Genomic DNA, 22,304 nt, shown 5'->3' with positions numbered 1-22,304 from the left:
TAGTAGTTTGAAGAGGAAAAAGTAGTGATGACCTTTCCATTATGGCTGATCTCATAGCCTTCCAGTATGCATTCATGCAGCCTGATGAGCATTTTCAAATTATAACATTTTAGCAAAATGGAAGTAATATCTGGTCCAAAGTAGCAGCCTCCTCCTCAATATTTGTTTGGTGTTTAGGATGACTCCAGAGAATATCCACCACTTTCTTCAACTCCTTTGCTGTTAATTCTGGAGATGTGTATGATATGGCAATACTATAAAGCTTAAGATATTGCATGTCCAGAAGTGGAGTAGAACAGTTTCTGTCATAGACTCCATCAATGTGCTCTTTCATACCAGCCAGAATTCCATGCTTTATTGTCTTTGCTCACTGGAAGCTGAGGTAGACGGCATGGATTCTTTGCTGGAGATGTCCTGCAGAGAATAGCACTTCTTGGCCTCCATGAGATGGGAACAGACTTCTACAAGACTAGTTTTCTGTGACTTATAGATTGCTTCTGCATTCGACTTCAGTGTCAAATTGAGCTTGTTTCTTTGAAATAAATTCACAAAATTCAAACCAGTAGTGTCTGATATCCTTCCATGTAAGATAAGAACTTTACTGTCAATTATAGTTGCAAGTGGAAGCTAGCTGTAGAGTTTGCAGAACATGTAGAGTTGTTTTACCATAGTAGTGGTACTTTTTGTGTGAAACCATCTCTTAGATTCATGATGTGGTCCTCATGGTTTCCTCTGTTCAAGTGTAAATGGTTAGGGTAGACAAGAATTATTGAATTATGATCATTGATACTGTTGATGCTGAAACAAAGGGATTTGGACAGTAAAGTCTTAATGGAGCTAGGGCAACTGCAAATATTTCCTAATGGCCAGCAAGTTAATCTGCAAGACCCAGCCTTTTTAGGGAAGAGGCAGGTAGATGAACCAAGCTGATGTAGGAGATGTCTCATCCTTATTCCCACCTCCCTAATTGGGTAATGCTAGGAGGAGCTAGATGTGAGACCAATAGACTGAGGTTTTTACTCAAAGACTAAGGAAGGGCCAGAGACAGAAGTCAGAAGCTATAAATAAATAAATAAATAAATAAATAAATAATAATAATAATATTTAATTAAAACATTTGCATACTGCCATTCACCAAAACTGATTCCCGAACGGTTACCACAATTAAAATGTGATACAGTAGCTGGATTACTCTCCAAGGTTTAGGCCACAATGCTGTGATCTTTGCCTCCCTGTCATCCGATCTTTACTTTTTTCGCTAGATGGGCTTTTCAGCCTGTCTAGCACTTCAGAGCAGGTGAGAAAGACGCTCAGGATAAATCATATCCCGGACTCTCCAGGCTCCTCCCCATCCGTACCACCAGAACACCCCCTTCCCCCCTCTTTCCAATCTTGGAGAGGCAGCTGGTGCAGTTCTATCCATGTTGGCTGTGAGAAAGTAGGGAAGGGATTGTATTTTCAGCTCCACCTTCCAAGGTTGGAGGTGTCTCTGAGCCATCCTATGGTCCCTGGGATCAGGGCCAGGCAAAGCTGGTAATAGGCCTGGGCCAGATGGGAAATGCAGGCCCCCATTTCAAACTGCTCATTAAGTATTTTTAATCAGTTCTAAATACATATGAACTAGAACAATTTATTAAAAAGGTAATGGCAAGCACTTTTATTCAAGATGTATATAAGACATCACTTCTTCACATTCAGAAATGCTTTACGTGCTTTTCTTTGGGCAAATTCATCATCAACAACGGAAAAATCAAGCAACTTTGCCTTGTCAATGTTAATGTTCAAAACTACTAATCCATTCAAACGTTCTTGCACCATTGTGGACTGAAAGTATGTCTTGATTCGTTTTAGGACACTGAAGCTCCTCTCAGAAGCCACTGTTGCTGGCAATGGCAGAAAAATGTGCAACGCGATAAGATCATTTGGGAAAATATTGCCCAATCTCAAGTTCAATATTTGAGCTACTTTGTAACAAATCTTTACCAAAGGGTACCCCTTTGCCTCTACCAGGGGGACTCAGAGTAGGCACCCTCAAAATCATAGGCCCATGCCAACTGGCCCCACTGCCCGCCCCTCTGCCCAGCCCTGCCTGGGATGCTCACCCAGTGACCATAGCATTGTTCTCTTCAAGAGCAAAGATGATCTAGACACAGTGACAAAACTTTGGAAGCAGACACCTTTTATGGGGGCCCTTTCAGGACCAAGGGTTGTGGCTGAAAGGCTCCACATGCATAAAACAAGCCATTGGCCTAGTTCCCAAGCCTTCAGCTTCAACGCTGAGGGCTTCTAGGCCCTCATTGGATTTTGCAGCTCAAGACACTGTAGAAACACGCTGCCCCTGTTGGAGCAGATTCTTCTTTGTTTCTCCCAGGTTCTTCTTGGCATACTTGAGGAACTGCCTTCAGAACCGGTCTAGTTCAGACAACCTGACAAAGCTTAGTTCAAGGACAGCAGTCCAGCAAATTTGTTAAATATGCAAAAGAAACATTCATTCATGTTACTAACACCCTTCTCTTCACATATGGTACTTTTTTTAAAAAAAAGTTCCCTATGAATAGGCACTTTTTGGAATGCATAAAACAAATGGGTTCTCTTTTCCAACCTTCTTGCTGATAAGCAGGTTCTAAAACTGCAGTCCTCAGCTGAGGTAAACTCGTCATTATCCTTGAGAAAGTAACCCAAAGTAGTCAGGCCTGCACAGGAACAAAGCTACGTTGAGTGGTTTTGTTCACATTAGCATATTTATTTGTAACAAATAAGCTGAATTTATTTTTGACAAAACAGAGCCTGAGGTAGAACGTGCAGTGCTAAAAAGGGATTATTACAATAAGAAACGGGAGATTAAGAGGCACATTCATTCATGTGCTTTCCTCTGACCTGTGCAAATGACACTACTACCCCCTATGGTTAATATTAACCTTGTTCTATTCTCTTCACAGCTCAAGGAAAACCCCATAGGCAAAGTGTTCCCTTCTATTTATTTTTTCTATGCTTATGTCTATTTCTACTCCTGGTGTCAATGCTTCTTTCACTATGACTGTTGTTGCAGTCAGAGATTGAAGGCTAGGCATTTCTGTTTTCCCATTCCCCTGTAATCAGGGGTGTTGCTAGGCATGCAAAAGATCCCAGGCCCAAGCCCTTAGGACACAAATCTGCATATGCTAATTTATATCTGTTTTATATGTTTTAGCCCACAGTTCTCACCACAGTAAATGTCAACTCACACTATTTTTTCCACTGATTGTATTGATTACTTTATTGACATTTTTTCCTGCCTATTCTCATGTTTGATTGCTGTTTTGTATTTTACTTTTAAGTCACCTTGAGTGCTGTTCGTTGGAAAGGTGAGAAACAAATTGAACAAGCGAATAAATAAATATATCCAGCTTCTCTAGAGAGAACTCTGCTCCTTGAGGCAAAATGTCTACCCACAATACCTCCTTCTAAAGCACATTTAACTGGGAATAAGTTCCACCGAATGTAACAAAGCTTTCTTACAAATAAGTGCACTTTGGTCCAGAAATTGAAAAAGCAATACAAGTTCATGAGAAGTGGCTTGTTAGTTTTTCATAAGAGTATGAGCTTCTCTACATTCAAACAAACAAACTCCGCTGCCTTAACCAGGGCTTTCTGCTCCCGTTTTCATTCTAAGATTGCAATTGCCTCAATTACACAGACAGCCATTTGGGTTGAATATTTCCTATGTCTGCAGCCTCCATTCAACTCAATAAAACAGTGCCATCTAGCGGCAGAATTATAGTGCAATGCCAACTTTACACGAGCTTAATATCTCTGAATTATCTGACAGCAGGATAAGGGTGGATAGTGCAGGAGATGTCCTGGTTTTTAACAATGTCATGTAATCGGCCCATAAACTTCCATGAGTAGCCAATCACCAGCATGCAATAAATTGCTCCTTTAGAGAAGCCCTAAGTATCAGCTCTCTTATTTATTTAAGGTATTTATATGACTCCTTTAAGGGAAAAACTCTCGAGAGACACCTTCCAAAACTTGATATAAACACAACAATACATAGCAGTAACAAATAAAATCCTAATTTGAACAGGAGGGAGTAACAAGACACTCCCGTGATAAGGTATTGTATAATGTCAAAAGGGTTATTTTTAAAGGGAGAATCAGTGAAGTGCTGCTACAGGCAACCGCATAGCATTATTTAGGGGCCCTGCTCTACTCACAAGCTTGTGGTGTGCTTTTGAACTTGACAGGGTGTAATTAAGGAATGGATTGTATCCAATTTGCCTATTTATTTATTACGTTTCTGGACTATCCATTAGCTGAAGTTCTCTGGGCGGTTCACAAAACAAAACTTAAAACCATCAAATACAACAACATAGTAAAACATAATATAAACACCAAAAGTTTTAAAAAGAATAAAAACAAAGGAGAAACCAAGATAGTAGTCAGAAGCAGTGCAAAGATCTAAAAATACACAGACACAATCTTTCAAACTGAAGAGCTGAAAGAACCACCTTGTTTTTCTCTGTTCCCCTTTGTGCTTTCACCCCCAGTTCTGCCACTGTCATGTTAAGGTGAGGTAGTTCTGCATTTAGGGCCTGGCAAGGAGGGCTTTCAGAGATGGAGGAGGATAAGGGGTGGTGGTGGTGGTAATTCTCCTACAGGATGGATCAAAATACGAGCTAGGGAATCATAGAATAGTAGAGTTGGAAGGGTCCTATAAGTCCATCAAGTCCAACCCCCTGCTCAGTGCAGGAATCCACATTAAAGTATACCTGACAGATGGCTGTCCAGCTGCCTCTTGAAGGCCTCTGGACTTCTGAAGCTTTAAATGTCATCTTTGTTTTAAGGCGGGCTTCAATAAACCACCAAGTGTAGTTTATTTATTTATTTATTTATTTATTTAATTACATTTATATACCGCCCCACAGCCGAAGCTCTCTGGGCGGTTTACAACATTTAAAAATAGTAAACATTAAAAGTATACAATTTAAAAACACACACACACACACACACACACACACACACACACACACACACATAAAAACAGTATAAAAACAACAGTATCCATTTAAAAACAACAATTGTGGGGTCCATTAAAAACAAACTTAACGTTGTTAAATGCTGTTAAAATGCTGTTAAAAATGCCTGGGAGAAGAGAAAAGTCTTGACCTGGCGCCGAAAAGATAACAATGTTGGCGCCAGGCGAGCCTCATCGGGGAGATCATTCCACAGTCGGGGGGCCACCACTGAAAAGGCCCTCTCCCTTGTTGCCATCCTCCGAGCTTCCCTTGGAGTAGGCACTCGGAGGAGGACCTTAGATGTTGAGCGCAGTGTACGGGTAGGTTCATGTCGGGAGAGGCGTTCCATCAGGTATTGTGGTCCCAAGTTTATAAGTGAAGCCCTGCAGATCTTCACCAGCAACTCTAGTCAGTACCCAACTTGGTAAATAGTTGTCCGTTTTCAACCTTTTGACCAATTCACATTACTTGTTCCACTTTTCACATCCTTCCAATATCAAGAAAAATGATGGCTCTAAGAGTCACGTATTAGCCATGCCTCCCTTGCTTGTCTAGAATAACTCCGTGATGAGCTAATTGAGAAGCAAGTGAATGAAGGAGTTTCTTTCTTTCTTTCTTTCTTTTTAAAAAAATAACAACAGATTTATAATGGAGCACTTGCTTCTGAGGCATGAAATGTCGTTTTAAATTGCAACCCCATCATCAAAGTTGTCCAGCTCATCTTGCAGTTTTTAACTCATCATTCATCTGTAATATAGGTGACACATTTCTATTCAACCAGATCCATTAGCAATGCATGTGCACTCTCCCCCCTTCAGGTTACCAATGACCCAACATTTGTATTAGGCAGCCAATGTGCCTGTAGAATCCAGAGTCATAACCCCAAGTCAGAAGACATGCTCGTGTTCACTGAACAGGCAGCAAATGAGGGCAGGGAAGCTGGACCATGCAGTCCCAACTTCAGCCTAAGGCGGCGGTGTCAAATCTGAGGCCAACAGGTCAAATCTGGCCCTCCTGGGGTTCTTGAGATGGCCAGGCCCCAGACAAACTGTGGTTAATCTAAACCATGATTACTTGAAACAAGCCAACTTCAAACCATGGATGACGAGTAACTGCAGGAGGTCTCAGTTTTAATGCTAAACTATGATTAATTGAAATTGGAAGGGAAAGCTGGTGATCTCATGAGAGCCGGCAATCTCCAGAGAGGAAGCTGGCGATGGCGGAGGGGAAGCAGGCAATCGTGTGTGGCAAGGACACGTCTGCCCTCTGCTCCTGGACCCCAGTAAATCCAGCCCATCCAGGCACTGTATGCTGGGGGTTATAGGCTGTACCAGGGCCTAGGGCTGTGCAGGGAAATGGGGGATCCGTCATAAAATGGTGGATCCGCCAGAAAATGGCCTCAAACCTCGGATTCGAATATCCGAAATTTGAACCTTGCATAACCCTACCTTGTGGCCCAGCCAGCATAGCCAATGACGAGCTGTGAGGTGTAGGCCAAAACATCTGGAGAGTTGTAGGCCAAAACATCTGGATCCTGCAGAGATGCCTTACCCCTTCTACTTTTTAAATTCTTTTTTTAAATAACAAAATTTCATACTGGCAGCTGGGATCATCTCAAAGCAAAGTGAGGGCTACTAGCTGCTCCAATCTTCTTTTCAAATGAATGCCTCTGGGCCACACATAGGGCTCAGAGACGTTCTTAGGAAATGAAGATGGGCAGGTGGGCTACTGGCTGATGCTTTCCTCTGCAGTGCGCCCAGTTTGTAGAAGTGCGCAGGAGAGTTTCTCAAATTGCCAAATGTGCCCCGAGGCCCCTAATGGTTGCCAATCCCTGATCTAGAAGGCCAAAAATTGCTCACCCCTGTTATGCATTCTGCACTGTTCCACTGGGGAGTATTTTGAAGCAATGTTTAGCAGTTCGATTAAAAAATGTTCAGATCGGAATTGATCTTGCATAGCTCAAGTATAACTTTGTAAAGTTGAGACGAGGTTCTGGACTGAATTGCAACATGAAAGTTGGTACATTTGTCAAGACTGATTTTTTAAAAAAAGCATATACATAATTATGCCAGCATTAGTCAGGAATAATAAAAGGCGCATTTAGGAGCACATGGGAAATAGGCATATGAGGCTTGGCCATTCCCTTCAAAAGTTCCACCAAAAAAGACTTTAAAAAGTGGCGCTCAGCTTATAACTCACTCTCGGCTTTCCCCAGCCAGCATAAAGGGCACCAAACTGGGGAAGGCAGCTTCACCATAACAGGAATCAATATCCACGCTTGCAAAAGTTCAAAACTTGCACTAAATGGCAATATACTACCAGCTACTGCACCCTCATCTATATTTATTGAGAATTCATACTCAAAATTCCCATCTGGTTTTTGCTTTTCAACATAATGATGAAAACAAAATGTTAAAAAAGCTAGCCTTTATTCTCTACACTGGGGTAGGCAGTAATTTATGCCTCCAGTCTATCCAAGCAAGGGTTGTAATATATAATTTCCCCTCCAGAAAATTACGAGTATTTACCAGACTTTGGTGTTCTAAAGTCACAAATCTTTGATCTTGAAGAGAGGAAAAGGACGTGATTTTAAAAAGCAGAATTACTGTAATTGGGAAGTAAAGAAGAGGCTTTACTGGTCTGATGATTAGAAATAGCTAAATCAAGGCTGATTTAGAACTGTAATGGATCAAAGAAGGTAGAGCGGGATTGAAAGGTGCAATTATAAGAACAACATGGAAAAATACCAGGGTCTAAAAAGCAGGAAAAAGGTCTCTTATTGGCTTGCACATTTATTTCCCATACACAGCTTCTTTTGAAAGACAATATATTATGTAGTATAATTGGAGCACATAGCCAAAAGGAAAGCAGCTCTATTTTCAGCGCTACTGAAGTCTGCGGAATAATAGTTCCATACTCAACCATTTTGTCATCATTCGCAAAATGGTTTCATGTAACCTGCTTTTGCCCACGTTGCTATTGGGCTATGTTTACACACAGATGGTAGCAGGAAAGAAAGGAAGGAGATGCACAAGAAAACAGTCTATGTGGGCAAACAAAGTAATAAAAATGCAAGTAAGCTTTTAGAGAAGATAACCCCCCAAAATGAGAAAGACGTTTCCAATGGGCTGTTCTTGGGTTATTTGACAGTTATTTCCCCCTCCAACAAGCCATGCCACTTGGTTTCAGATGACACGATAAGCCACGCCAGGTGGCTGATTGTTGTTTGGCACATGATGCTGCTTAAACATGCCACCATGGCTATTCCACTGAAGAATAATTTATTATGGTCACAAGACCACGGTGTTTAACCCATAGTGTTCATGCAAACCAGCCCACTAGGTAGGAAGCCACTGAACCCAGCAGAAAAACACAGTCACATACACAGGACCCTATGCTTCCAAATAAAGCATCCCATTTCACTTACAGATGTTAGTAATTTAATATTAATTGTTCCATGATAACCTGAATCAATTTTTCTCCACAACCATGAGGTCTAGAACACTGGCTTGTGAGATTTTGGCCATGCAGATGTTCAGATGCCTCTGCATACTAAATAACTTTTCAAACAGCCCTGCAGCTTATTGTTAATTCCTCACAGAACATTTGATTCATTTCTTTTGATAAAACAAAGCTCACAGCTGATAAAGATCAAACCTACTGAGGAATTTACAGTTATATTTAAATATTTATACATCACTCCCATGGAATTAAATGGGAGCGCCTGATGTTAACTTTCAAAAGATCAAAGCCAAATAACATAACTTAGTATCACTTCAGGCAGGCTTTAAATTAGCAAACATTGCTGCCAACTGGATCACAATAATCCTCCATTATAATTATTCTTTGGGATTAGCAATGTGTGGTTAGCATTATTAATTAACTTCAAGGGCTGCTGCAAGGCATTTTTCAGGACACACCACTTTCAGGGCAGTCCTGCGGAACTACAAAGATGAGTCATCATAGATTATTCCCTCCATTTCCAACGTTGAGGCTGTGAGGGCCATTCTTTAAAATGGCACCCACCTGCAAGATGGAGGCATAAGCAGATTTAGGTGGAAACCCCAAGGTTTGCAGGAGTACACACATACGGAAAAAAATGAATCCCTAAGCAGGGGGAAGGGGGAACCCCGCCTCTCAAACAGCCCAATGAGGAATGAACAAGCTCAGTGGCCACAAAATGTTGAGAGGGGGCAATGCAGAACTAGCAGGGGAGGAGGAATGTAATGGAGTATCCTGGAAAAGGGCACCACTGACTGGATAGAAGGCGTCTTAAATGGAAGCACTTCACACTGCAACATTTTCCTGCAAGTCCCACTTGTCCCGCAATATTAATGTGGTGAGGGAAGTTGTATAGGGTGACCCTATGGAAAGGAGAACAGGGCCCCAGAAATGTCATTGTTTAAAATGGATACTGTTTTACACTGTTTTTATATTTTTGAAGGTTTTAAGTTAGTATACTTTTTAATGTTCACTGTTTTAACTTTTGTAAACCGCCCAGAGAGCTTCAGCTATGGGGCGGTATATAAATTTAATTAATTAATTAATTAATTTTTAATGTATAGAGAAGAGAATTTCAGCAGGTGTCATTTGTATGCCTGCAGCACCTGGTGAAATTCCCTCTTCATCACAACAGTTAAAGCTGCAGGAGCCCTGTCCTCCTTTTCATACAGTTATCCTAAAGTTGTGCAAGTTAATGTACTCTCTCTTCATCACCTAATGGATGATAGAGAGAAGCTGTTTTCAAGTGTATGTAGCAACACGCCAAGACACATACAGATTAGGGAAGATAGAGAATATAGAAGGGACTAACACAGGGGCCTAATGTCCAACTTCCATTCACTTTACATTTGTCTTTCTTAGGGAAGGGATTCGAATCTCCGATTAAAGGCATGTCAGGAGCAGGGCTTGAGAAGACCTCAGCCGGAGAAATTACAGAACTACTGCTTGTCAGAGGAGGCAGTACTGTGCTAAAGAACTGATGATCTGACTCAGTAAAAGGCAGCTTTGTGTGTTCAACAGCAGCCCATTAAGCTGCCATGGTCAGCTGGCATGTCAGAATGCTGGCACTGGGAGGACTGCTTCCCATTGTAAGACAGGGTTTGGAAAAGAGCGTTACACTGCTCTCATTGCACCTTGGGATCTAGGTGGAACTCTGCCATCTGCTGGGGGTTCCAATGTATATAGCAAAGCCAAGGTTTTGAGGCTAAAGACAGTAACCAACAACAGAAAGGGTCATCGAAACCTCCAAAAGGTGCAAAGAAACAGCTGCAGGAGCTATACAAGAGTGATCAGTTACAAAAGAGGGCAGGGCTCCTGCAGCTTTAACTGTTGCGATGTAGAGGGAATTTCTTTTTGAGTCTTTGGCCTTAGCTAGATGGGGCGAAATCCCGGGACGATCCCCAGGATCGTCCCTGTGCATTCACATGACACACAGGGGATCCTGGAACCAGGGAGAGATGATCCCTCCTTTGCCCCAGGATCTCACCCTACACTTTAGGCCCGCTTTTTCCGCGGTCTTGGGCTGAGCCCAAGACCACAGAACATGTGTGTGGGTGTCGCGGTTTGTCCCGGTTCCTAGCAAGGAGCTGGGACCTGTGCACGGGGGTGGGGTGGGGTTGCGGGGGAAATTATTATTATTATTTTTTTTTAAAAAAATTACCATTTGCACACAAGCGCTTGTGTGCATCTTCTGTTTCTTTACAAAAAAATGGCGGCCAAGACATCCTCTCCTTCCGAGGCCGTCATGCGCCACGTGTAAACAGAGGGGGGATTTCACAATAAAAACATTGCAAGATCTTCACCCTTTCATCACGCAATAACAGGTAGATCTAGCTAAGGCCTTTGTTTCATAGATTGGTGCCCCTCCCTTCCCTTCCCCATTTTATTGCTAAAGTATACAGCTAAAAATGTACCTCGCCACTAACTGTCTGGCTAAATCGGAGTGAGTCTCAAGGACCTTTTACAAACTGTATCATGGCACTTGGAGTTGTGAGTGGCAATTATGCAGTCAATGGCGAACACTCAGACAATGGCCGTTCAAGAAAAAATGGCCCCCTACCCTTCAGCCCACATCCTGATGGGCATTCCCAATTGTGTGAAACTGGTGCTTAAATAGCTTCTGAAAAAATGCCCCCAATTCAAACTTTAGCATATAGCTGGAAGGAGACACTGGAAATGTGTGAGACTGACAGCGCATTCCTAGACATGTGGACTTACAGGGGCGGGCGACTTGTAGCCCTCCAGATGTTTAGGTCTACAAATCCCCACAGTTCTAGCCAGCATAGCCACTGATGAAGAATGATGTGAGTTGGAGGTCAAAACATCTGGAGGGCCATAATTTGCCCACCTCTTCCTTACTCTCTACTAGGTGTGTTTAGGATTGCAGCCTGGGACATTCCAACTCTTTCATAATCATAGAATCATAGAATTGTGGAGTTGGAAGGGAACACAAGGATCATCTAGTCCAACCCTCTGCAATGTGCAGGAAAACCAATTAAACCATCCATGAGAGGTGGCTGTCCAGCCTCTTCTTAAAAACGTCCAGAGATGGAGAACCCACAATCTCCGTAGGTAGGCTGTTCCACTGTTGGACAGATCTTACTGTCAGGAAGTTTTTCCTATATTTAATTGAAATCTAGGTAGCTGTAACTTATACCCATTAGCCCTAATAGGTGTGGCCATGGAAAATGGTCAAGAACTATTGTGACCATCTTCCCTGTGGCGCCCTTTTATGGACTCCTTCCATTCTCCCTCCGTGGATTATAGAGATAAAGAGTTATGGAGAGCAGGCAGCCTCTTACAAATTAAAAAAAGGAGCAGAAAGAAAAGTACTTACCTCCAGAACCAGCCAGAGTTGATCTCCATCCTTCACATCCTTTTTGTAGAACAGTCCATAGAACTTGACTACGTTCGCATGATCAGAGAGAGCTTTCAAAATGTTGTATTCAGCTTCAATTTCCTCGTCGATATCCTGGTGTCACATATTGAAAAGAAAACAGCGAGTTAAAAATAAATTGTCTATAAAAATAGACCTCTGCCTTCCCTCTGTGACCACATCTAAAGGTATGGCAAAATTAAAACAGAAAAGATTTATAGCGCTCGAAAGTATACTCACTGATGTTCAGTCAAACTGATTTGCACAGAGCAAAATCTGCAAACAAAGTAGTGTTTGTGGTTCCCTCCCTCCCCAAATATGGCAAGACCTGGAAGAGGCCTCTCTCTTTGCTCCACCACCATCAGAGGCACATTTTGTGGGAACTTGAGAGGGGGCCTTCTCAGTGGTTGTTCCCGGACTCTGGAACTCCCTGCCAAGAGAGGACATTCAAACTCCATCTTTCCTGACTTCCTGCAGGAAGGCCAAGATATTTTTAATCAGACAAGCATTTGGCTTTTAGCTGACTTTTTTTTTCCTGGAGTGGGTTCTAACTGGTGGGTGCTGTTTATTTCTTCTTTATGGATGTGTTTTTAATTGATATTCTTTTATATTTTAGTGATAATTTAGTATTTTATCTTGTATTGCACTGGTGATAGCCGCCACTATTTGTATGGAAAAGGCAGAATATAAATTTAGTAAGGGAGTAATTCTCTGGCCCCTAGACTTCGTCTGAGGAGCCATGGGATAGTGGGGATTCCCTGCTCTGACCTCAGAAAGGGGGATTCGGAGATCTGACTGCCCCCTCTCCAAATCAGATGGCCTCCAAGCTTGGAGAGAATGAAAAGGGGATGTTGTGGTGGGTGGGCAGGGAGGAGACCAAAGAGGCAAGGATACAAGCTATCCTGAGCCTTTTCTAGCCTCCTCCTTCCCTTTGTGAAGCCTGTCTAGCAAAAAAGCCCATCTAGCAAAAAACAAAACAAAAACAAAAGGCTGTCTAGCAAAAAATGCAGGGTGGGAGAACAGGAAGTGCCCCTCCTGGATGATCAGAAGCCTCCAGGAAGGACCCAAGAAAAGGTTTCTGGCAGGAAGACTTTATGAAGTTAGAGCTAAACTTCAATAACAACTGAAATAACCAGGTGCCCTCCAGAAGTTTTAGACTACAACTCCCAGCAGGCTTGGGTGTGATAGGAGTTGTAATCCAACACATCGAGAGGGTATCAAGGTTGGGGAAGTCTGCTTTAGCAGCCTGGATGGAGGTTTTTGTGTTACTTTCCAACGGGGCTGTTTTTGCAGGCATTCCAGTCTTTAAAATAATTAGGATAACTGTACTTTGCCTTTCATCATCATTATTGTTACTAACTACATTTATTAAGTCATCTTTCTCAAAAGAGACTCAAAGTAGCTTACAACAAAAGCTGGACATTAATAGCTTTGAACCTGTTATTCCATAAATCGGCTACAAAACAGGGGCTCCTGAACTCTTCCCAGCAACGTATTCTTTACTAAGAACTTCTTTTTATTTTTCACACATCTTCAACTCCTGTTTAAAACAAACAAACAAAAACAAAACCCAACCAACAAAGAAAGCAATAATCAAGGAGTGTTTGCAAAAAGAAAAACACACACAAGTGAATCAGTTGCTGCTCCATCAATGACAAGGCAAACGGTTAATGATTCGATCTTGGCTTAGTCTTTTCATTTCTCAAGTGCCCATCTCCAGCCTAGCATTCCCTGAAGAAAGATGGAGATTTTCAAGTGCCTTTTTGTTTTGTCTATTGCAATGGCTCCCTCTGCAGCCACTCACGACTCCTTCAGTTTAACTAGAAGGAAGCTGTGTAATTTATGCAACCAGACCAACATCCACTCGCAGGGGCATCGAGTTCAGGGTCACGAAAGCAGAAGCTCTATCTAGTCCAGTTACCACCTGCCACCACCTTTCTTGGGTTTTCAAGAACAGTGGGGTTTTATAGCACAGCCTGGGAGAAGACAGGGAGAAAGAGGGGTGAGGGAAGGCTAGTAGCAATGATGAAACATGCTATAGGGTGGGGATGCAGTCCTGTTCATGATGTTTAAGGGCAGACAGAGAGCAGGCCATATGAAGGAAATCTTTATTGCTAAAAGTGATAAGCCATCACAATTCAACATAATAAAAACACGTAAAAAGATAAGCTAAAATAAGTAAGTTAAATAGTTTAAAAAATGGATAATATAAAATTAAATTAAAATAATGAACACAATTGGAATATAAAGATAAAAATCACATTAACATACATTAAGAACTTGTGAGTGGGGAACTAGATCAGTACATATATCAGAACAAGATGTCCAGTTCTCCATTATGAAACTTGTTGGGAGTCTTGGTGCCGAGCTCTCAACTTACTTGCAGCTAAGGCGAATTTTGCCACCAGATCAGTAATAAATACATTATTGCCAGCCAACAATATACAGATTTGCTCAAGGGAAGATCGGTGAGAAAGATAATGAAGAATGTAATCAAGATTTTTTTTTGTCTAGGGGATGTAGTATATATGTGTGTATGCCAATCCCACAAACACAGGGGAGACATGCAACAAAACATGAAAATCGGTGAATTATAGATGGACTCATAGTGAGTTTCTGATCCTTTTCATCTACTCAGTTTACAGCCTTAGCGCACGGGGGGTCCTGCCCCCTCTTTATCCACATAGCTGATAAGGACAACTGTGGACCAGTGTGAATTGTGCAGTCTGGCTACTCAGCTTCTAGGTGTTTGTGCAGAGATGTCCTGAGAGAAGGAATAGTTGCCTCTTGTGTCTGTCCCAGCTCTTCTGGTTATGCAATAGATGGCCAAGCTATGTATAGTAGAAGCTATTTTACAATACATTTCTTTTGTAGCTCTGGTGCTGAACATTATTTTGCCCCTCTTTGCTGCAAAGGACATTTGCTCTTCCTGTATTATTTCTGTGTATATATTTTTCTTCCTTCTTTGTATAGGCTGTGGTCTAGAATCAATGTTTGCTCATTGTACCATTTCATGCCTTCTACTGTGTCAGTTGTTGCAAGGGCTTCACGTCTCTTAAGTGTTGCTGTAACCTGGGTTGAAGGGTTGTACTAGGGGTCAGATTTTTAGCTTAGGTCTGGATAGGCAATGTTTCATGGGGAAGCCACACAGGAAGAGATCAGAACCACAAAAAGCTCCCAAGTGCATCTAGAAGACAGACAGGGTTGTCTGTAAATTACTCCAACAAGGAGCAGATCAAGACTAAGCCTTAAATAAGAGTTTGACTTCCTCTAGGCTAGTTAGTCCTCCTTTTCTACTGACTGAGACTTCGTCTTTTAAAGGGGCCTGGCATATTTTAGAAGCCTCAAGCTGCAACGAGGTGAGAGTGGCTGTGATATGCTAGTGTCCTCATGGCAGGAGTCCAAAGACAGCAATGCAACTTTCTCTGGATGCAGGGGAACTGAGCCCCTGAATCTTTCTGGGGAACTGTGTCATGATGCTGCAGAAACCTCATGTCACTTTTCTGTGACTGTTACTGTCCCTGAATTATTAACTACAGAGCCTCTCCTTCTCATCTTCTTCCTTGAGAGGTGAATGCTCAGTGCACAAACAAGTATTTCTCAGCATTTGACAGTTTGAGAATTTCCCTCTCACAGAAAAGAATAGAAAGCTCTTGTACAAGCAGAACTCCATGACAAAACTGTAATTTGACCTGCTAGTCTAGGTCATTTGCTTTTATCAATTAAGAACAAAAAGGCTCCCATTTCTTCCAATTAAAGAGTAGGAGAAAATATTTGAATTCTTCAGAAGAATTCAGATCACAAGGAACTTCAGAGAGAGAGAGAGAGAGAGAGAGAGAGAGAGAGAGTGTTGGGGTGGGAAATAGAAAAGAGCTCTTTCTGTACACAGAGACTGCAAAGATGTTTTGATGCATTTAAATTCATTTAATTAAGATTATAATCTCAGGGCTGTGAATCACCAACACATTTGATAAGAAGCACAAACAGATGAGGAAATGGGCCAGTTCTCTGGAAACAGGATGAAGCCGTTCAAATAAAAGTTATATTTTAATTTTATGGAGCTGTGAGTTCGTAAAATAAATTAATCTATCCCAAAGGGGGGGGGGCTTTGATGAGACTGCCAGCAGCTTCTGTATATTCCAAGCCACGTCACTATTATAAAGCAAGGATACCATGACCCAAGTTTCTGAAAAGTCGGGCATTTCAAGAGGTGAAAAGAGGAAGACTGGGTTCAGACAACACAATAACCAATGGTGGTTTAAATAGACAAGGTTGGTTATTTAACCCACCATGAGTTGTTGTATTGTGTGGAGGGAGGTGTTTTTAATCAACAGTTGGTTATTTGGCCAAAATAACCAACAAAAAATAAGAAACACTGCAGAGTTGCCTATGTGAACCACCATTGGTTATCATGCTGTGTGGAGGGTACTGCTGGTTATTTCCTCGGCCACCATTGCATATTTCGTCAGCCACAGAGTTGCAAGACAAGGGTGGTCAAAGCGGCAGCGGCTGCTTTAGTCCATCCGGTGGATAGATTTTTGGCAGCAATGGTTGATGGGATACTAGTGGGAGGACTGCAACCACAACAAAGTGAAAAGACCTTTCAAAAATAGAAATTCACATAACTGTAAATGTCACAAGTAAGTGATATTGACAGCACAATCCTATGCAGGTTGATTCAGAAGACAGTCCCACTTTTTTCAATAGGATTTGTTCTCTAGTACATGAGTTTATGTTTATAGTAACTTAATGTCTTGAATGTGTGGGACGATCCTCCACACTTTAACCCCTAAAGATTAATTTGTACCATTCAAGTGTAATGATTCAAGCAGTTGCAGAAGTAAGACTAGAGAGAGCACAATATCAGAGGGAGCTCCAGACAAAGAATGATTTTATATATAATATTTTTTTAAAAAAGAAGCACAGTGACCAATATATGTGGGTATACATATATGCTATGCATCAATCGAAAAAGGCTGAACCGTATTGCTGCCTCTTAACACTACATGTTTTTCGATGCACAATGTGGTGCAGTTGGAAAAGGGACATTCATGGGTGAATTTTGGATATAGTCCATACTCAGCTGAGGCCAGGTGACAGTAGTTGACACTGTGACATCACTGAAACTAAGCAAGCCTCACCCAAATGATGCCAAGGAGTAATGCAGGGACGGGGAAACCTCTGTCAGCCTGACAGCCGAATTCAATTTTGGGCACCACATTCTAGTGATGGGCGGAGCAAACGGCAAAGTGGGTGGAGACAAAGGCAAAGGAGGGGCTCCTGTGAGGTGGAAGGGTGAGGAAGTCCAATTGCGCCAGCCTAGTAGCAGCGGCTAAATCTGGATGCAACCCATGAACCTTAACACAACTAATCTCCAGACCTAGGCAAAAATGAAAAATTTTAGGATTGTAAAAAGCTGCCTTACACCACTGGCCCACCTTGCTCAGTACTGGCTGCACTGACTGGCAGCAGCTCTCCAGGGTTTCAAGACAGATGTCTTTCCTGGCCCAACTTGAAGATGCGGAGTACCGAACCTGGGGAGCTCTGCATGCCCACCATGTGCTCTAACATAAAAGCAGAGGTGGGTTCTAACAAGCCTTCTCCAACCTGGTGCTCTCCAGATGTGCTGGACTAGTATGAGTCGCACTCTAACACATCTGGAAGGCATCACGTTGCGGGAGGCTGCTCTGATGTATACTGAGCCTAACTCTTCAAGCCCTCGACAGATTCCAACAACACTGCCCAACTGAGCGCCAAATGAAATTTCGAAACAGTCATCAAATTCAGCCTCATGTAGAATGCATTTGAGAAGTCCAGCCTTCTCAATCCGGATGCCCTGCAAATGTTTTGGACTACAACGCCCAGCTTTCCTGGCCATTGGCTGCACTGGCTGGGGCTAATGGGAGTTGATGTCCAAAACATCCGGAAGGCATCAGGTTGGGAAGGCTGGGGTAATCTGTCATGCACACACTCATCTCTGGACACAACAGAGGGAACTTCCTCAATTGGACACTTAGCATGAAGAAAATGGGCCAGTTTGCATGTAATGGCAGCAAATTGTGGCTTATTAACCTATGGTTTGCTAGGTTGCATGCCACATACAAACCACTTCCACTTTGTAAAATCAACCTCTGATCAGCCCAATCGTTGCATGATGAGTGAAGCACTTTGGGTTATTTGTGGGTTAAACAACCTATAGTTAACTAAAGAACTAATCATGTTTAACTCACAAATGACCCAAAGTTTCCAAGTTTGAATGTCAGGCAACAGGCTGCAATCAGGCCGATCAGAGGTTGATTATGCAAAGCGGAAGCGGCTTTCGCACATCACACAACCCGTTAGGTAAAAAACGGTTCAGCATAATACTTACCGACTCCACATGATTAGTGCTTGTTCCAGGTTGGGTTTTTTATTTTGTTTTTTGGTGGGGGGAGGCTTTGACGAGAGGCTTTCATTTGGACCCAACTCTCTCTCGCTGGTGACGCCAGTGCCCATTGATTTGCCCTCTCCCTTTGGGCTGAATCAGCACAGCTGCCAGAGGAAGAGGGCAACATGGTCGGAGGTGGCTGCTCCACTCTGTCTCTGTGTTCCCACAATCAGTGCTCACATACTTAAAGGGAACAGGAAAATAGGGAGTGACTGACAGCAAGTATTATATTTAACTGCTTTTACTGCTTTTAAATATATATTGTTTTAACTTGGTTTATGGTTTAATTTGTTTTTAACTGTGCATATTTATTGTTTTATACTGTATGCTTTTATTTGTACGCCGCTCTGAGATCTTAATGATATAGGATATAAATGTTTTAAATAAATAAATAATATTATTGCATTTATATCCCACCTTTTTTCCTCCAAGGAACCCAAGGCGGCGTACATAATCCTCCTCCTCTCCATTTTATCCTCACAACAACAACCCTGTGAGGTAGGCTGGGATGAGAGACTGTGACTGGCCCAGAGTCACCCAATGGGTTTCCATGGCTGAGTGAGGACTAGAACCCAGATCTCCTGACTCCCAGTCCAACACTTTAGCCACTACACCACAGAACCAGGAAAATTCAGGGGCTGGCAGCCCTCCCCCCACCCTCACCCACCCCGGTGCTGGGGTATGGCCCCAGTCATGCCAGCCTGTGGCACCAGCCCTGCAAATGATCTTGACTCATCAGAACAACCAATATATTCAAAGTTGGTGTCAACACATACCAACAACTTCTCTGGAACAATGTTCCTATGTGGAAGAATCAGTGTAACCACTTCAGCAGCAAAAAAAAAACACCCTGCACAAAGCCAAGGACACGTCTTATAATATTGCATTTTTTTAAAAATATAAAAAATTGCATGACAATAATCTCTTTTGCTCGTTTCACTCAGGGGCCTGTTGGGATAACATCATAATGAGAAGTTCATAAAGCCCACAGCTATTAACTTTAAAAGCCGCTTACGTGAACTGGATCCAAGATTTTGACTGCTGCTCTGCTCCCATTTTGCTTGTTGAATACCTTAAACACTTTGCCGTACGTTCCTTTGCCGATTGTCTCAGTTATTTCCCAGGTATCTGACGGATCAGGAAAGCTATCAAATATTATCGTTTTTCCAGTTAAGGGCAGCATCTCAAATATGGAATCCTGTAAATAAAATCAACATTTCTGCATTGAAACCACCATTCTTAACAAACATGCACCCCTGATTACACATGAAACTGAATATGCAACCTGGAGTATTTATACACCAACAGCAAGAAAACTGCCATAACAAGAATAGATAAATGTGTTAAGAGAGCCTTCCCCAATTTGGTGCCCTCCAAATGTGTTTGGCTGTATCTCCCATCCTCCCAGCCACATCTGGAAGGTATCAGGCTGGAGAAGGCTTGTTTTAAAAGATCAGATTCACTCACTCACTTACACACATATCCTTCTCTCCATCTCCATCCTGTTTTCTTCCTCATGGTCTAATTTTACATGGTAAGGAAGCTCCTTGAGGGCAAGGAACTGTTTATTTTTTTTGCTTATGTACAATAAATAAAATGTCATGCATTGCAATGGTGCTGAATGAGTAATTTATACAGTATAATCAGCTACAGGGAAATATACTTTTTCGTTTCAGATGTTTTAGGACCAAGAAGAGCATTTTTGTAAAACCTGAACGTTCTTGGGAAGAAGGCAAGCAATCCTGCACTTGGAGAAGACACCAAGTGACGAACGCAATGACCTCAGGGCTGCTTCACATATCAGTTGTTGTTTTCATGTGTGCAGCTAAGGACTGGCTGCATCTCTCTATCAACTGTATTCTCCTGGGCAGGGGTTGGCAGCCTGGTGCCCTACAACTCCCAGAAGTCCCAGTGGTCAATGATCAGGGACTATGAATGCTGTAGTCCAAAACCGCTGGAGCACAACAAGTTCTCTACCTGTCCTCTTTGGCAAACCCATGTTGGCTGCCAAATAATGTGTGGAAAGGGCCTTAAAACAAACAAACAGAATGTCTCCCGACGGTTTCCCAGCTTCAAAAGAACCTACCCCATTCCACATTCCAGTTTCTTCATCCACCATCTCCTCCTGCTTGTGGGCTTCCCACAGGCAGCTGGTTGACCACTGTGTGAATAGAACGTTGGACTAGATTCAGCTTTGGTCTGATTCAGCAGGGCTCTTCTTATGTTCTTAAGACTAACCTACCCCTTAGAGCTGTCTTCCCCAACTTGGTGCCCTCCAGATATTTTCACCTATACCTCCCAGCATTCTTGACCACTGGCCCAAACATGTCCAAAACATCCAGCGGGCACCAGGTTGAGGGTTTTCCAAACCCTTTCTAGTTATTCTTGCTATTTATTAAATAACTCTTATTATTTTTGGCAGAATTATCTCTTTCCTTTTTTTTAGAATGTTTTAAAAGTAGGAACAACAAAGACCATATTCTTTCAACTACAAATATGCCACTACTCTTTTAGACTGAAACATTCTGGTCTTGTACCGCTGTCCGAAGGAGTGCTCATGCACAGCTAAAAGTGAGGTTAGAATACTTGGTATTAACCCTTGTAAAACAGGGGTGGGCAACTTGTCCAATCCCCCTTTAAAGCCATCCAGGTTGGTGGTCATCATTACATCTTGTGGCAATGGACTTCATTGTTTAACTCTGGTACTTAAGAAAGCACCTGGTAGCCATGGGTGACAAGGAATTCCATACAAGTTAGTGAGTGGACTGGCAGAGAAAGAATGGATCCTTTTCTACCAGTCCATTTATTTATTATTGCATTTATATCCTACCTTTTTTCCTCCAAGGAACCCAAGGAAACGTACATAATCCTCCTCCTCCTCCTCTCCATTTTATCCTCACAACAACATCCCTGTGAGGTGGGTTGGGCTGAGATCCAGACCAGTGCAGACATCATGCTTAACTGTGGTTAGAGTTAACCATGGTTTGTTTCTTTAACCCAGCTTAAGATCCCAAACGTACAGTGATACCATAGCTTAATGTGTTTATTTTTATTTCTATTCTACTCAAGAGCTGAACCTCTCCAGGTAGTTCACAACATTTATTTATTTATTATTGCATTTATATCCCGCCTTTTTTCCTCCAAGGTACCCAAGGCGGCATACATAATCATCATCCTCCACTCCATTTTATCCTCACAACAACAACCCTGTGAGGTGGGTTGGGCTGAGAGTGTGTGACTGGCCCAAAGTCACCCAGTGGGTTTCCATGGCTTAGTGGGGACTAGAACCCGGATCTCCTGACTCCTAGTCCAACACTTTAGCCAACCACATCACATTGGCTCTGGTTTCAGTGTTAGCCTCGAAGAAAGGGAAGCTCATCTGACCTCAACCAGCCCACTTTCTAGACATTATTATTATTATTATTATTATTATTATTATTATTATCCAAGAGAATCTTCCTGCATTTTTGCCTTGGCCATGTAAGAGTGGGCTCATAGCTGGGTAGTAAAAAAGAAAAGAAAAGAAAGCTAGTATATTTTGAAAGCTTGTATTTGTTTTTATTTACATAAAAATAATAATGGAGCATCTAGCATTTGAGATATAGACTTTTTGTATGTGTAAGCTAGAGTAAGCACGAGCAATCAGCAAACAAAACCCAGATCATTTTCATCTCAGTGGCACTCAATTAAAAAATACACTACAAGAAATAAAGAGTAATTTTTCAACAAGTGGATGCTGGATCAATGTTTGTGAAGAGCAAGCTGGATCCCAAAGTTTAAGCACCTTTTAATTTTCCTATTACAGACCAACATTTACAATGTCATAAAAATCAATTCAGTATCACATTCTCTGAAGTCTATTTGTCAGAACTGATGGCAACAAAGCATTAGAGACCCAAGAATTGGGTCACTTGTAACCCAAGAATCACTTACTGTATCTGCTACTGATATCTAAGTTAGAAATTAAAGCAGCATATCAGATAACTTGCTCAGGTAAAGCAAA

General features: G+C 42.1%; 1 protein-coding gene across 1 annotated transcript in view; it reads right to left on the bottom strand.

Moving 5' to 3' along the window:
* MYO3A (myosin IIIA) overlaps positions 1–19,490 on the bottom strand; it is a 112,027-nt gene extending 92,537 nt beyond the window's left edge. Inside the window, exons 1-2 of the mRNA XM_063127856.1 lie at positions 19,317–19,490; positions 11,836–11,970 (exon numbers count right to left, since the gene is read on the bottom strand). Coding sequence (XP_062983926.1) covers positions 11,836–11,970; positions 19,317–19,484 — 303 coding nt within the window. The 5' untranslated portion in view covers positions 19,485–19,490. The remainder of the gene's footprint in view (positions 1–11,835; positions 11,971–19,316) is intronic.
* Positions 19,491–22,304: the final 2,814 nt, after the last annotated feature.

Source organism: Elgaria multicarinata, chromosome 1 (genome assembly GCF_023053635.1).
Source record: "Elgaria multicarinata webbii isolate HBS135686 ecotype San Diego chromosome 1, rElgMul1.1.pri, whole genome shotgun sequence".
NCBI lineage: Eukaryota > Metazoa > Chordata > Lepidosauria > Squamata > Anguidae > Elgaria > Elgaria multicarinata.
The sequence above is the reverse complement of the archived record's forward strand: the minus strand, read 5'-3'. Positions and strand labels throughout refer to the sequence as shown.